The sequence below is a fragment of the Achroia grisella genome, unplaced genomic scaffold (genome assembly GCF_030625045.1).
Source record: "Achroia grisella isolate CSIRO2021 unplaced genomic scaffold, CSIRO_AGI_Agris_v1 utg152, whole genome shotgun sequence".
NCBI lineage: Eukaryota > Metazoa > Arthropoda > Insecta > Lepidoptera > Pyralidae > Achroia > Achroia grisella.
Window position 1 is genome coordinate 1,315,156 of NW_026712648.1, and position 18,323 is coordinate 1,333,478.

Sequence of the window (18,323 nt, forward strand, 5' to 3'; positions counted from 1 at the left end):
ACAAGTTTATTATTTTACTTTAAAGTTTATTAAAATTATGTAATGATATTCCTACACGTTACGCTGAGGCCCCGAACGCTAAATACATTTTTGTTATACATTATTGTGTATACCATTGTGTACCTATGTACTGTTTACGTATAAATTATTGTATGTTAAGTGCGCTCGGCGCACCGATTTGAAATCACATAGTGGAGCTTAGTTATCGTCGTTAAGGCTATTCGTTTGCTGACACACCTTTATAATTCGTGTAAATATATTATTATTATCTTTATGGCATGACTCTGAGTAACGTTTATCGATAATTGACTATCGATTAGCGGTTAGCGGGCGATCAATTGTAGACGCACAGTCGTCAATCCGTTCTGCTTGCAGTCTAAGGTTGATTGCGTACGCCGCTGCGGACTCAGTACGGGACACGGTAGTATAGATATGCATATTTTTATTAAGTCTATCTTATATAAATTTTGTAATCGACGTTGCTTCTGAAGACCCTCTATGTAAAAAGTTATTATACATACTAGTGACCTGAATGTGTGAAGCGATGTTTATGAACGTCTCTATCCCACTGAATTCTCACTTTCACGATTTGCGTGCACGTTTCTACATGAGGATTTCCCATAATAAACAATATATAGTTCGAAATGGGGTTATGACTTATAAATTATTTAAAGTAAAAAAGAGTTTCGTATTACTATTACTGTAATGTTAAATTTAATAGTGAGTGAAATTTGTATTTGTTTTAATATTTGTTTTACTGAATTTGAATACATCATAACACCCATATCGTTGTTAGTTATGAATGAAAATAACCTAATTATAAAAGTAAATATTAAATGAATAGTAAACATGGCTTTTCATTTAATAGTCAAAATTTTCTGCTCCTATTAATCTTAGCTACTTGCAATCAGCAAGTCTATAATAAATCATTTAAATAAATTGCAATAGGAAATAAATACTTATACATACTTTTAGTATTTTTTTAAGTTACATTTGCCTGAAATATTCCTATATATATATATTGAAAGTATGTTGAAATGAATGTTTGGTACTCTTTCACTCGACCACTAGTGAATGGTGGTATATATATCTCGTATCGATATATACATGTATATTGATTGTATTCTAGCTATATATCCCCTATAATTTGAAATCTAATTGACGTAGGCAGTAATATATCTTTATTATAATATATATATATTTATTTAAAGGAGGTTCACTATTCGCCCCTTCTAACGTTACCATATTTGTCCCAATGAGATATATATAGGAGCGACTTTCCGATAATGGTATCAAACTATTCTATTAATAGATGCTAAAGATATATTGATCGGTTGAGAAAGAAAATGATCAAATGATCAAAAATATTTGTAAATATTTCTTTTGGAATTGGAATAGTAAGAAATTGTAGATGAGTACACTGATACGTTTAAGCGTATGGATTGTATGTATACAGCAGTACCATAGTCCTACTACAAATAATAAATTATATATTGATTATTAATTTAAATAAAATTGAAAAACATCGATATTTAACCGAAAACATCTCTGCCTGTCTTTGGTTTAATTGTAGTCGTGGATAATGGCGAAATCGAAACATTCATATTAAGTCACCGATATCATCGATACTAGAAAAGTTAATTCAAAATGACATCACATCAGAAAGATTTTTTTACATTAGACAGTATTTTAATATCTATAGATTGATGTCGACATCGACATCGTCGATTTTTTTTTAATATAGACGTCCCTATACTTTTTAGTGCTGCAAAATAATGATATTTCCTCAATAACTTTGGCAACACTGTCAAAATTCAGATAAAATTTATGAGTAAATTATCACCACAACGAAATAATTTCTTGTTCTTATTCAGCTGTCAAAGAGATGCTGCCAAATTTACGACAATGACATCAACGCAAAAGTACTCTGTGAAAAATCAAAAATTATGAAAATGTTGATTCCATTATTTGAGTATTAGTGATTGTTATAAAAAATAAATTTGCAGAAAAACATTAAAAATAATAATAATTAATAAATCCTTTTATGCTACTGTGACTTAATTTAAATTGTGAACTATGTGTATAGTAATCGTAGAGTAAAATTCACTGGAATTTAAAGAAACTATGTAACTAGTGCAATAATAGATTATTATTTGTGAAATTTTGTAGGAATTATAGGTTTTAGTTGTACGCATTTTTTTGTTATCATGCACGAGGCATACGATATATCTCCTTTGCTTACTGTCACTGTACAGATAGAAACTATAGCTGCATATGGTGAGGAATCAATTTTACTGGTCACTTAATATTCATTACAATGATAATTGCTGATATACGTTAATATAATTCCAGATGGCAACCTGTTGCTGGGAACTAGGCAGGGGCATTTGTTAATGTATTCATTATCAACCAATAATGGGAACCCTGGCAAATATGGCATACAATTGTTGCGGTACTGTAAAAATTTTAGTAAGAAGCCAATACAGCAAATTGATGTGATACCAGGTATTTAACATTACTTGATTTGTATGTTACTTGTATGTACTGTTAGTACTTAAAATTATATGTATTGTCTGCATATGATCAGGGGAACATATTAATAAACTTGATATTCTTATCCAGGTGATTTTTCCAAATCTTTTAACATCATTACAAATAGTATGTATATATATAATATAATAGCCTTTATCAAATTATAAAGTAACAAACACTCTTTCTCATATATAATATCACTTTACTACAAATAGACAGATAATATCACTGTTATTAGTCATCACATATTCATAATAAAGCTATGATTATTAATGAAAATACGCCATACATGTACATGTACAAAGTAAAGAAGTTAACAATTGGCATCAAGTTAATATACAAATCACAGTAATATACAAATGTTAGTTACCTAAATAATATTTTTGTAACAATGTGTTTAAAAAGTCATTCAGTTCCAAGCAGGTTTTGTCCCAATGCTAAACGGCCAATCTAGTAGCAAATGAAGAAATGTATTCATTCTGTTTGTTATTTTGCAGAAAAGAATTTACTCCTTTGTTTATCAGACTATGTTCTGTCCACATATGACATCAATGGTGTCAATTTTCCACTTATTGAAACATTTCCACAAACCAAGGGTGCTTCACTTTTTGCCTTAGATAATAAAGTGAGTAAAAGAAATTGTATTCATATATTGTTATAGAATTTTTGTAGTTATTATTTTTTCAATAAATTCATATTTATTTTACACAAAATTTTTATAATGCAGATTTCTAACTTTTGTAATGTTAAATATTTTAAAATTTATAGGTATTAACAAACCCTAATTGTAAATATAGTGTATGTTATTAATTTCATCTGTTTACTTTCACAGTCAACAACATCAATGACAGGAGAATCAAACTCAGTTGTTCGTCTCTGTGTAGTTGTAAGAAGAAAGTTACAGTTATATTATGGGAAAAATGGACAATTTAAACAACATTTATTTGATTTCTCCATACCAGATGTGCCTAAAGTTTTGGCATGGGGCCAGGAATATTTGTGTGTAGGGTTTAAGGCGGAGTACACATTTTATGATGTAAGAAAAGTTTACTTGTTAACTCCTGTTATTCTGTAAATATAACCTATTTACAGAATAAGAGGCAGGAAATATTTAGATTATATTTGAGAAACTATTTCATTTTGTATAAGCTTATTAGTTAATATTACTATATGATGAAAATATGACAATCATTGGGTACTAGTTACAAATGGCAAAACCTTTTCAGATTATAGTGGAGACTAAGAATTTTATTTTATCTATCAAAGTATTGGTAGTAGAAATTATCTTGACATTTTATTTTTACACTTCTGTTTTTTTACTTTAATACCTTTGTTTATAAATTAAGATAATAATAATTGATTTCAGCTCTCTTCAGGGAAACCAAAAGAACTATTCCCAACTGGAAGTTCTAAAGCCCTGGAACCTACTATAGCTAGATATTCAGATACATCATTTTTACTAGGGCGTGATCAGACCTCAGTGCTTGTAGAAGAAACACAAGATTTAGAAATCAAGAAAACTATTAGATGGTCAGAACCCCCTATTAGTGTTGGTATGACCAGAAAAAAATATTTGTAATATTATTAAAAATAATTGTCCTAATATAAGTACACTTAAATACATTTTATTTTATACATTGTTAATTTAGTGAGGCTTTTATTTAGTAGTCATCAAGATCATTGCATTAAAAGTGTATAATTAATAGTGCAAGTGACAGATTACTATATAATATAACTTTACATTTATCAAAACAACAATAATTCAAATCTATTAATTTAATGTTTAACATAAAATTTGTTAGTAAAGAACCACCATGCTATAATAGGTCAGTTAATGTAATTATAAAACACAGATAAATCTTCCCTTTCAGTTTGGGATGAGCCGTTTGTGTTAGGTTTATTACAAGATCAAGTTGTTGTACAGACTGTTGAACCTTCATTATTTATACAAACAATTCCTGAATTGAATAAAGCAAGACTGATGTATAGGTATGTATATAACATATTTCTTCAGTCAATCAAAAAAATTACTATTAAAGGATTTTTAGTTACTTTTGAACATTAGGTTTTTGTATTCGAAACTACTTATATATATTATTATATAATAGCAGTAACAATATCAGTGTTTATTACATTTATTAGATGTGTTGTTGTTGTATTATATATTAGTTATTTAATTTCATCATCTGTTTCTTCCATATCCCATTTATTACACACACCAAATGATGAAGATGAGATGATGGTTAATACAGGCAGGTATGGTGTACTTGCCTGCATTAACGATATACGCTGGCGGGGAATCCGTGGAAGTTTATATTCTGATTGAATGTGGATAGAGTAGGGTCAGCAATCCAGTTGTGGTGGTTTTACTAGGAATAAACCATCCGATTTCCAATATCCAGTTTCAAATGGACTGCTTGGATTTCGAGTATTTACAGAGTAATTACTCCTTTACTCGTCATGGTATTTAGCATTTTAATAAAATGCTAAATACCATGACGGGTTTGTATATATATTATTGATTTTTAATTAAGATTTTTTACTAATTTTAGATGTAAGCGAGGTTTAACATTCGTGTCTTCAGTTGGTCAAGTGTGGTGTCTCAGTTCAGTGGATATCACAAAGCAAAGACAACAACTTCTAAAAGACAAACAGTTCCAGATCGCTATTGACTTAACAGTAAGTCATATGTGTAATTAATTATTAATTTATATATAGGATAAAAGTCCATTACAGACCAGGGAGAAACCTTGATTTTTATGAACTATGTATATATAATATAAGATATTTATAAAACATGCTATGGCATAATATTTACATTATTATTTGGTGTAACGCTAAAGTCTAGAATATATGACTTTTGTTAAACAATATATTAATTTTAAATTATAATATTTTTTGACAATAAACAATAGGATACTTTGTACTTTAAGGCTTAAAGTGTAAAGTAAATGCTTAAACTTTAAGCATGTAGTCCTACTCATGACAAGAACCCCAAAAAAACAATACACTACAGCCTATATTGTATTTTTTTTTTTCAGAGAAATTTCAAATCCTTCGTATTGCTTTTAATACTAGTATATATATATAGGCTACGTTCAATTTATTTTATATAACGTATGATTATTCTGTAGTTTTCTCCGAACGGCTAAAAAGTCCTGTATATTCCTAAATATTTACTTTCAGTAGGAAACTATATTTGATCTCTATTCTCGTGATATTAAATTCGTGGCTATGAAATAATCTATAACTGGAGTTAAACAAGTTTTTTTCAACGGTCCAATTATTTAATACTGTAAAGTAAGTTCCTTACTGCTAATTAAAAAAAATTTTTCGTGTAATGTTATGTTAACAACTAAACAGCTAAAGTTTAATCAATCTCTATTTATATAATTTCAGTTTAGTTGTTACATTTATAATATTGCTTTATCCTTGTTCATTAGTCATAACTTATTGTACTTAATGAGTACATGTGATATCTGGCCAGTTCCACTAAAATAATTGTGATGTATACATAAACTTGTTGAAGTGTTGTATTTGATCATATAGCTATACAGTGGTTGTGTTAAGTAAAGGATTTTGGAGCCAATATATATTATCTCTTATCTTAGTTTACAATTAGAAATATTTCTTTAATACACTTATTGATATGTTCCTATAATAATCTAAAGCTCCTACATATTATATGTACAGATGAAATTTGAATCTGCTCTCAGAGAAAATTATTGCTACACTGGCCTAGAATAATTTAAACAGAAAAGAACCTTTGTGGTACACAGACGAAGGATTGACTTTTTTTTTAATGTGTCAATTTGTAAATATTTGACCCATTCAACTGTCTGTTGAAACTCATTAATTTTCCATCGTCAAGTTCAGTTAATAGATTGTAGATTTAAATTTAGAACCTAAATTATATATTTATCCCAATTTGGCAATATTGAAAGAACACAGTATAGAAAATAACTAAGTTTAAAAAAAATAATGATTTGATATGGGCAATTTTTTTATTTTTATCAATATAAATAGTTTCTGACTCTCCTCTTTATTTTACCACAATTATTGGAGAGTGGACGTCAATCATAACAAAAACTTAAACTTAACTTTATTGGCTCGATACATGACATATGCGATCTTTCTATATTCAATTAGTAACTTACAGGTTACTTATTGTTACATACTTATATCATTCCAATATTCTATATATCCAATATAATATAATATCTCCAATATTCACCGCTGCTCAGGGGCATACCTTTATCGTAGACGGGTGCAGCATTCCATTATCATGTACTATATAAAAAAAAAACTCTAATCTAAATGACCAATTTGTCCCTATCGTTGTATGTTAAATAAATCACGTAATTAATAAGTTTGTTTAAATTATAGTTATAATTATAATTAAAACACGGTTCAATGTTTTTGGGATTCAATGATTTCATTTTTCCTCTAAACGTCAATATGTTTAAAGGGAAAATAAAACAACGAGAAGCGAACATTGTAACAATATTAAATGTAAGTCCATTTGACTTATCATAATTGTCTGTATTAGACCTACACGAATGAAGATTATTTCAAAAGTTATTCTAAATTTCAAAATTCCTAAATTAGTTTTTATTTATTTATTCCTCTATATTGCAAAAATACAAAAAAACTGTATGTACTAAGTACTGTAAAAAAAATGTAGTGCATGTAGGTACAAAATGCTCTCTTATCACTTTAGCGATCTCTTCCATACAACTTTTGGCTAGAGGAGAACAAACAGATATATTACATGTAATATGGTATTCCAAGGTGTGAGATGTGAATATTGGTCTTGGTGACATTTCTAGATATTGTTTTATATGGTGACATTGTGTGTATAAACGAAAATGTATAAGCTGAAGAAAATAAATAATCGAAAGGGAACATTAAATTTGTTAATTAGTGTAAGTAGTATTCAGTTTTCTTTTGATTAAATTAGTTGTTGCCGACGTCAGATTTTGGACAAATTATATTAGAATTGTGTATCATATTTTTGATATAGTTTAATTAGGTGGAATGAGTATATATTGTTATCGGTGTTTCTATCATCGGAAATACAGTCAGAAATATAAATTAACTCCTTTTGTTTTTGTTACGGGCTGGATTCGCACTATCAGTCACGGTCACGGACCTTTCGGTCTAAGTCCGGTTTGTACTAGGTCAACTACTACTGTCGACTTTTCAACGATGTAAGAAGACATTGGTGTAAAAGGAGTATTGTAATTTAACAAAATGAATTATTTTTAGAATTATGCATTAACAGGTATAAAGAAATGCCTGATCTAGGAATCGAATGTATTGTAAATGTAAAAAGAATCCTTTGAGATTTTTTTTATACAAGATTTAGTGTACTCTTACGCCGGAGTCAGCTCTTTTACACTTTTTACGTTAAATTAAAGAAGGTTGAAGTAAATTATATATAGAACTTCAATTATAACATAATGATAAAGTATACTTATTATTCTTACACTCGTAAGAATTTTAGCTTATTATAATTTTTATGAACACATGTTTTCTTTCATGTACAGTAATTTACACAATCAAAAGTTCGTTTACCTTTTATTGAAAATTTTAAAATAATAACTAAATTACTGAATCTTCTACTACGATCTCACTTTTGTTTCAGAAACTATCAGAATGTTCCCAAGAAGAAAAAGAACAGTCTATACGATCGATACAGAAATTGTTTGCTCTTGAGCTATTTGATACCAAAGATTATTCACAGTCCATGAAAGAATTTTTGAAACTCAACATCGATCCAGCGGAAGTTATAGAATTATTCCCAGATTTAGACAGCAGACCAGGTGCGGAATTATCTAAAAATAAGAAATTAAAAGGAAAGGACTTGGAAAATGCATTGAAAGCTTTAATAGAATATTTGTTAGCGCTGAGAGCTAACATTGGCAAAAATACCGCTCAGGCCTCTGGTAGCCAACAAGGGACAGGCAGTCAGAGAAATGTGACACAACAACTGGAGTTGATCGATACGACACTATTGAAGTGTTATTTGCAGGTAAGAATAGTGTACAAATGTTTTACACTAAATGTTACATAAGCTACGATATTCGTTACTTGCTTTATAGTATTATGGACAATCTAGTATACTGTAGTCTATACTACTTGTTATTGTTAGTTATCATAGAGCTCTACAGTTTGTAGTCACCATATAGCAAAAATAGTGACGCATGGTGCTGAATGTTATTTTTCTTTGTAATAATTTACATTTCAGACAAACGACGCTTTTGTTGCATCATTATTACGACTTAATAATTGCCGTTTAGAAGAAGCAGAAAAAACTTTATTACAACATAGCAAGTTCAGCGAACTTATCATACTGTACCAAACGAAGGGGCAACACACGAAGGCGCTGCAGTTGTTGCGAGAACAGGCTAAACAACCGGACTCTAGTCTAAAGGGCTATTCTAGAACTAAAAATTATATGCAGAATTTAGGTTTGATATATTACATGTTTTAATATACTAGTAGTTTAATACTTTTACTATCTCTGCATCTTTGCCTTGAGTTTAGTTTTTGCTTTGGGTTTAGTTTGCGCAATTTCAAGGTTCATATATTGGTTAATAGAAATTGTACAGAAAATCTAGTTTTACTATATTGATTTTCGCTACTATTATTTTTATTTCAAGCTAAGTAACTGTAATAATCGGATTTTACTTCAGGCGCTGAACACATTAATTTGATATTTAAATTCTCCGATTGGATACTAAAAGAGCACCCAGAAGAAGGATTAAAGATATTTACCGAAGATAAAGTTGAAGTTGAAAATTTGCCCCGTGCAAAGGTTTTAGATTTTTTATTGAGGGAACACGATGCATTAGTAGTCCCGTATTTGGAGCATGTGATTCATACGTGGAACGATACAAACTCATTATTTCATGACGCGCTAATTAGAATGTATAGAGAAAAATTAAATAACAAAAAAGGAACAATAACAGAAGAAGAGCTCCAGCATACCAAAACAAAACTGTTAACATTCTTAGAGAAATCAGTGCATTACACGCCGGAGCGAGTAATACTTCATTTTCCTAATGATAGTCTTTTTGAGGAGAGAGCTATTATTTACGGTAAACTTGGAAGACACGAGCAGGCGCTAGCAATATATGTGCAGATACTTGGTAAGCATCACACAGCAGCTAAAGAAGTAGCACCTCTTATTTTTTTACCTGATCACAATTTTCCAAATACTATATTGCTATTTTGGTTATTAAGATTATAATTAATGTTTTCATACCCGACTTAAATTTAGATCACCAAGTATTTAAATTATCATCATAGAATTCACAAATACTGTTTATACCATGTCAATGACTCGCGAAATACGTAATGTTGGTTTAGTAAATACATACTTTTATATACTAGGTCCATTGTGTCAGAACTGGCAATAGATTTGACTGTAATAAAAAAAAACATAAATAAAGATATATTGGTTTGATTTGATTCAGGTGATGTCGAGAGAGCAGTGAGATACTGTGAGAATATTACTGAAAATTCTAACTGTAAAAACCAAGATGTGTATGTGATGTTAATGAAGATCCTAGTAAATCCCGAGCAGAGTAACGCCCTCAGCGGTCCCCTGGACAAAGTACCCAGGAATCCAAAAACTTCAGTGCCGGATTTGGAGACGGCTTTAAGTATACTGGAAAAGTACGGTGATAAAATATCGCCATTAAAGGTTTGTGTAAATGTATACACATATTTGTTTAGTCTTTTCAAGAAACGAACACTGTTGTCTTCATACAGTGTTCATTTTTCTTTCCTTACTAAGAAAGTTGTCCTTAAAGGACGATAGTTGCTATTTTTTCAGATAGGCTGCCAGTTTGTTTGCTATTTCAAAAATGAGGATATTTGGATACTATTCTTTTGTTCTTATATCACATGATATATTTACAAATTAAATCTTATAATAAATCTTGATATTTTTTTATAGCAATGGTTTACTTTACCTTACTGCTTCGTTATCATTACATAGTATGAAACAAAGGCGCTGTTGCTGTCTGTCCATATGTATGCTTAAATCTTTAAAACTACGCAACGGATTTTGAAGCGGTTTCTTGTAATATATAGAATGATTCAAATGGAAGGTTTATAGAAGGTTTATATATATGTAATACATGTACACCCGTGCGAAGCCGGGGCGAGTAGCTAGTACATACTAATTTTGTTAAGATTACAGGTTTTTTTTTATTAAACTGATAAAAAATAAATTTACTTTTTAACCGATCTTGATTCATTTACACATGGGTATGTACGAGGGAGATGACCGTCGTATTTTGTTTTTAGGCGTTATCCGTATTGCCTGATGATGTGCCTCTCACAAGATTGAAGAATTTCCTTGAGTGTGCATTGGATGGTCAGCTGACTCACAAGAGACGCACTCAAGTTTTAAAAGGACTTCTCTATGCTGAACATATGCAGGTTGGTTACTTTTTTTAAATAAATGTTCTTATTATTTTTATTTTTCCTTTATTTTGTAAATATATTATATGCATAAGAAGAATCTGTATTTCATAATAGAGCAAACAAGAATATAAATGAACAAAATACAGAGAGAGTATTTTATTATGAAAATAAATTATAAGAAGTAGTGAATGTTTAGTTGTTTTGAAAAAACATTTATGATGCATAAAATTAATATTTGATGTTTTTCTGTCTTAATGTCTACTCTACGTTGTCATTGTTCGTTATTTGTAAATAACATTTTTTAAGTAATATTTATGGGATAATAAATTTTTATAATATGAACTTTATCATCAATCATTACTTAATTTAATAATTTTCAAATTATTTAAAATAATTTAACATAAGTAATAACAAACATTGTTGCAGGTGCAAGAACTGAAACAATTTCACGAATCGAAGAGTGTGATCATCAACGACTACAACGTGTGTCCAGTTTGCAAGAAGCGCTTCGGTAACCAGAGCGCGTTCGTGCGATATCCAAACGGTGACATCGTACATTATTCATGTAAACTTGAAAAGTAGAATTTGCCACTATATTTAGAAACGTACAATTAGTCGTATATATTAGAAAATTTGTAGGCAACTTTTATTAATGTTGAAATATTTTACATGCTATCTTGTATGTGACTTAGATCCTAGTCGCGCTACGAATTGTTATAACGCTAAACTAAACGAGCGATAGAAATTTACAGTATGGATATATATAATCTTACAGTTGTCCAAAGTTATATAGGAATGATAATGTTAATGTTAGTTTTAATCATAAGTTAAAATGGATTAATATTTATTACATTCTAATAATAAGACAAAAATTGAATTAACAGCTATTATATATAAGTATAGTTTAATACCTATATACTATTATGTAGTAAACGCATTAAAGAACCTTTTATATTTTTGCACATGTATATGATTCAGATTTGCAATCACTACACACACTCCACAGATGTTAGCACCAATTTGGACACAATCGCGTATATACGTTACATGTGTTGTTAACATAACTGTCTCATAGTTAAAACTAGCAATATTTCTACTGTTATCTTAGCATTTTGATTCAGGTCTAGGTTAAAAGTTACAAATTGTCAATAATAATAGACACCCCTAGGTAGAGTTATAAAAAATTGTATGACGTATTATTGAAATAGTTTGCAAAATATGGAAAAAGATTTAATTTGCTTGGAAAATTCGTCTACCGAGTCCGAAAAGGAGGTGCTCAATTCAACTGGATTTTTATTATGCATGTTAAGATACACCTCATTAGTCATTATATATGATTCTAATGATCATATTTTGAAGAGAAAAAATATGTCACTGCGTGGTATCATTTTTATAAAATGTATATTCATATTTTGAGTCTGTTTCTTGGAAAAATATGCTTCATTTTAGATGTAATCAAGACCTTAGCGGTAATAATCTTCTGCGGTTTAATACATACATTGCCTCAATGTACTGATGCCCTGCAAAATGCTGATGTAATTTTTATTCATAAGTATGTCTGTTTCTTTGTTGTCTGTGTGTTATCAAAGTTTATTATGTGTTTATTTACAAGTAAGTCAGTATGTTTAGTACCTACACATCGTACAGACCTGCTTATTTTTCTACATGACACTGTGTAATATGTCTAGGAATATTGATGTATTTATAATATTTAGTCACTGGCTTTTACCGTAATATTGTTTTCACTAATTCTGTATTAAGCCCATCAGGCAACGGTTACAGCTTACCACCAAGGGGGTTGTCAGCTTGTTGGCTATTTCAGTTACATAAAAAAACTTATTACTAATATTTATTTCTTAACAAGGAAAGTAGTTACTTACCTTGGTCTTAGTTTCATGAGCATTTATTTTTGTTGTACTGTGATTTTATTAGTGACTAATAGTAATATTTTTATTCTACAAAGAAAATATATTAACATACCCATTTATTCCAAATTTACAATGTTTTTTTCAATTAGTTTAATCTTAAATTATATTATACTATAATAATAATAATAATATAGCTAGTTAATAATAGCCAGTTTGGATGCATCATAAATGACTACCTTTAAGATTCATTAATTATATTGTATGTATTCACTTGTACAATGAAATAAATGATAAAAGTCATGATTATATAATTAGAATAAGATACTTATTCGTGTACAGCTAGATGATATTGTAAAAATGTATTCAGTGTGATATTCTATTATAAATACGAGTATGCTTAAATACCGGCTCATATTTCATTATGTTGTAAATGGTTAACCAATGTATAAATATATAGCAAGTTTTTATGAAGTAATATTTGTTTAATTTCACATTATACCACTCTCTACTTTATACAAATTCATTAGCTTTTAGTGATAATTTGTTAAGTAAGCAGTTAATACCATCTCTGTGCCTTAGTATAGTGCTTCATTGGGGGGAAGTGAATTGTTAGTAATGTGGACTGATGACTCCATTCCTAGCAATGTACCATGTCAGGTTGACCTCCTCACGGTTCCCCCTGGAAACCATGGTGATAGCGCAGGCGGGTGGAACATACCATTATCAACTATTAAAAAAAGTGCTTCATCCGTCTATTGCTTCTATCTGCAATATGATTTCTTTTTGTATGTTCGACTACAACTGTCTATAGGATAGACTGTAGTTTAATCACAAATTACAGAGTTACATAAAGACTATATATTAATTCTTTTTTTATACATTTAATGTTACGTTAATCCACAAGATAAGCGTGTATTTCTCATAGTAACAGATTTTTTTAAACAGCTATTTATGGAATGGTGTGCTCGTGTGTGCTAACGTTTTACGCAAACGGGGCACTGGATAATGATAGGATGAGCATGAAATCATGTCTGTTACCCCTTTGTGACGAATGCAGTTAACACTACGGCTTCCAGAACCCCGTAAAGGTCGACCTGACATGGTAAGGATATCGGAATGGTGCTCTTAATCATAATTAACATTCTTTCCCCCTCACCCCCCAGTGAAAGTTAAAAGTTTACATTTTTAATTATTAATAGTATAATATTAACGATAAAATAAAGAAAAGTAAGGACAAAATGAATGAAATAGAAAAAAGTTTATTATAGAAATGAACAATGAAACCAAAACAGTGGACCAATAAAAAGTTGTTATTAGAATAAAAGCACTAAGTTACCGATAGTGTTAGTAGAGATAAAGAGGCCTCTATAAATAAAAAATAATATATGAATTAACTTTCTGAGTCCGTCTCTCGATAAAAAGCAAGGTGCTTCTACTTCACAAACAGTAATCTAACTATGTTCAAAAGTAATTAACGTTTTCTGAAATATGTATATAAATTGTCACTAGATGGAGTTGTCAACAAAAATATACATATACAGTTTTTGGAAATATTTCCTCATTAAAGTCTAATGTACTGAATGATACTATACATAATATTCACATAAAGTAAATATTAAAATTTTTATGTGACATCGAGACAAAAGAATACAAATCAAATTTCAATATTTTCAAAATGATCACATCATTTAAAAGTCTTCAACAGTTTTCAAATAACCTCAGCTTTCATATCTGCTTACGACACCTATGTATTTATTTAATGAAATATATGTCTGTGTCCTATTTTACTGTTATCAGCAATCTTTTATCTAATGTTACATTTACAACTGAACTTATTAGTTTTAGTCAATAGACGCCAGTGATAAATATAGATACGACGTCGTGTCTGAAAATAAATTTTCTTGTCGATTGATGCTCTCAAAAGGTCTTTACACATTGAAAATAATATTTTTTGATAAAAAAATATAACATAGCTATTAGGTACTTGTTATTATTACTTCCGTAAAAATGGACAAGGACAAAAAAAATTAAACACGGTAGCGATCAGTTTAGCCAACATGATGACTTATCTATGGGTATAGATTTCCCAATTATGTGCCTGTCTTAGTGTTGTAACTGACTTACTAAAAATATATTCTAAATTTGAATTTAACCTTACAGTTCTGTTGTTTAATTTATTTTTCACTTCTTGACAATCCGTCCCTTCAAAAAGTTTCCGTACTCCGAATATTTCTCTTTTTTTTGTTATTTCACCATATTTTATTATTATCAACTCTTAGTAACTGGGATTTTAGTTATTGTTGCACTACTGCCGTAGCGCACTTGGTAGATTGCAATTGTTACTTACTTGCATTGAAGGAAGTATTATCTATATACAGCCAACAAGCCATAGGTACATTATAAAATAATTTTTAATGTTAGGCATTAACACCTATGTAAATAAACATTGTAAATTAAAAAAATGTAATAGAAAATTCAATTGAGTTACTTGTCAGTTCTTCCTAATTGAATCTGTATACTGAACTAAAAAATTAAAAAGAAATTACGTGCCTGAGCAGCTAAAACGTCCTCCATGAATAAATAATTTTTGAATTTGAAGATTTCTGATCCTGTCCAGCCTGAAGATTGTGTCTCTTAATTGGAATTACGAAAACTCTATGGGATGATACTCGTTAAATATCTTAACTGTACTATTTATGATACATAAAGAAATAATTTCGTGCAAAATTCAGAGATAATAATGGCATATCGAGAAATATCGTAATATTAATGATTGAGGTTTTTATTCACATAGCAAATACAAATAATTAGAACTTTATAAACAAATAGTAATAGATTTTGATATCTTTAGAATGTTGTTATACAAAATATTTACCTAATTATTAGAATAGCGGAAAAATACACGAATTAAAACACCAAATAATTGTTACTTGCTGTTTTTATTCATGTATTTTCTTTTTTGGTACAATGAACTACCACGTAGTTCATTGTATGGCTATACACCTATATAGGTGTATAGCCATACAATGAACTGTTAAACCCGGATAAAAACTTGTTTTGAAATTTGTATTATAAATAGGTACCTACAACCTATTCGACAACCTGTGGTCACAGATAAAAACTCAAACGCATGGTTAGATATATTTACTGTATTGTGTTTATGATTAATCAAGTATAGACTAGGCATGTTTACCAAATTTATAATTTCATTTAAAAATAAACGAGGATTTGCAGTATTATCTTTGTAAATTTCATTTGAATGCTGTGTATGAAATGAAATAAAGCATTTGTCTTCACGGCTACATGGCTAATTTTATACATGCTTTCACTTCGCTATATTTATTACAGTTTATTGTAATTCAATGTGGAGTAAATAGTGTAGGTAATAATCTGCAAGAGAGGGATTGTTAATAATGGTGTAGTAATGGCAACTAGTTTTATTCCAGTGGGAATTTTAATATATTCTAGTCTTTTGTCATGCCTATTTACTATTGGTAGTTTTAAACAAGTTGACTAACTATTAAAGGAAATCGATGATTTTTGAGATATAAGATATACGTTTCGATTACATACGGGTGGTAGAGTTCTAATACATGGAGATACATGTAACTTCTGTTAAGACAATGATATATATTGCATTCCATATTATTTTTAGGAAAAAATATTATTGTTGAATGTTCCAACATGTCAACAAAAATATTTTTTTTCTAAACCTTATTTAATTCTTCTTACCAAGTACCAAAATTTAAATAAATTTATTTCTATTTGCTATGGAAATAAATTTATTTAAATAAACTTATAAAAAAACTAATTTGAATAGTCATATATAGAGGTAGAGAAATCTCTCAATCGGAAAGCACAAGAACTACATGAAAGAATCTTGTGTGTTGCTTTTTTAAAGAAACATTATTCTGCATTACATATTTTGTGTGAATACTAATTGGCAAGCTGCAAGATTGACACAAGTAAATAAACGTAATAGCTACTTGAATAATAAACTAAATCAATCCTAGTTTAACAGAGCAGACCAGTCCCTACAAGCAACAACCGTACACGAGCTTAAAGCAAAAAATGCATAATAATAACAAAAAAGTTATTAATTAAAGTAACAATATTACTAGAACTACTGTAAGGCTACTAACACACGTAGCAGTGCTATGTCGCATGCCGCGACGGTAAGCGGTAGAGCGGAGTGAGCGATATGGTTTTATGCTAGAGTTCGCCTTTGTATGTATAATTGTATATAACTACTTTAATTATAAACTATGTCACGTCAGAGTGCCAAGTTTGATCCTAATTCATTTAGTTATTTAGGGTAAACGCACCATATTTAGCTTTTATTTTTGTACTACGACTCTTCTCCCAATCAAATTATTTCTCAGAAAGATTGTTTTTTTATATTGTACGATATTTCTTTTCAATTGAATCTGTTTAGGTTTGTATTGCTAAGTATATAGCCTCCTATATATGGATAAAATCCCGCAAGTCCTGTAGGTTCCTACTACTGTGTTGTAATTGTGCCAGTCACATGTGAATAAAATTAGCGCACATATGCAAAAATATAAATACATGAAATATTAATTTACTTCCAAATATTACAAATTAAAATAGTATATACAGCAGGTAACTAGTTTATATTAGATGTTGATGTATTTAGAGTTTTATGGCTCTGGCTACTACAGGTTATAAGTTTTGTTACCTGTTTGCGGTTATGTGTTAATTAATGAATACTCGATAATTTTATTATCTGTTGATCGTGTGGACGCACCCGTAAGCGTCTGCTATGACGCGCTATGACGCAACACAGCCGACACCGTGTCGGCGTCGGTAGAACGCGAGTTGTCGCTAACGCCGGTCCGCCGCTTGCCTCTGTGGCCCAATGGATAAGGCATCGGCCTCCTAAGCCGAGGATTGTGGGTTCGAGTCCCACCAGAGGTACTAATTGAATAGCATTTTTGTAAAAACTTAAATGTTTGTGTTCAAGCAACTAACAGGATGGCTCTTATCGTTCTAATTCTTGAAATAGAGCACATAACAGAAAAGACAATTTCCTACGAAATATTTACTCTTATGGTGTTTTTTATAGCTAATATCTGTAATTAATATATTTTAAACAACATATGACTGTAGTCTTAGACTCACCACTTAAAAAAACGGGTACATTTCTTAAAACTACGATTTATTCGGATTATTCAAATGCAGTTGGCCTTACTTGGCCTTTTGGGCTTTGCCGGATATAAATGTGAAATTCAGAGGGTACTAGAAATCTGCGGAGGGCCTTATAGAAAGGAAAGATTAACTTGTGCTTGACGGATACAACTTAATTCTCAAGGTACCGTTAGTAGATTGAACTTCGACTTCTGTCGTCGTAATTTCCATCCCTACAACAGAAATAGGTTAACTTATCATTTTGTATTTAGGCTATGTATATGTAACGTGTCGTAAACAGCATTTGTCGAAAGTCAATTAGCGGCAGTAATAAAA

At 29.9% G+C, this 18,323-nt stretch overlaps 1 protein-coding gene and 1 non-coding gene across 2 annotated transcripts; both read left to right on the forward strand.

Moving 5' to 3' along the window:
• The first annotated feature begins 1,961 nt into the window (after positions 1-1,961).
• Positions 1,962-13,016, forward strand: LOC131840949 (vam6/Vps39-like protein). The gene is made up of 13 exons (XM_059189167.1): positions 1,962-2,277; positions 2,353-2,505; positions 3,030-3,157; positions 3,365-3,568; positions 3,899-4,085; positions 4,404-4,521; positions 5,085-5,211; positions 8,180-8,566; positions 8,783-9,005; positions 9,231-9,686; positions 10,014-10,243; positions 10,852-10,986; positions 11,398-13,016. Exons 1-13 carry the CDS (start codon positions 2,208-2,210, stop codon positions 11,551-11,553), a joined length of 2,574 nt encoding a protein of 857 aa, XP_059045150.1. The 5' UTR covers positions 1,962-2,207; the 3' UTR covers positions 11,554-13,016.
• Positions 13,017-17,704: 4,688 nt separating this feature from the next.
• On the forward strand, positions 17,705-17,777 carry Trnar-ccu (transfer RNA arginine (anticodon CCU)). Its single transcript has one exon. It is a non-coding gene; the product is annotated as a tRNA-Arg (tRNA).
• The last annotated feature ends 546 nt before the right edge of the window (positions 17,778-18,323 follow it).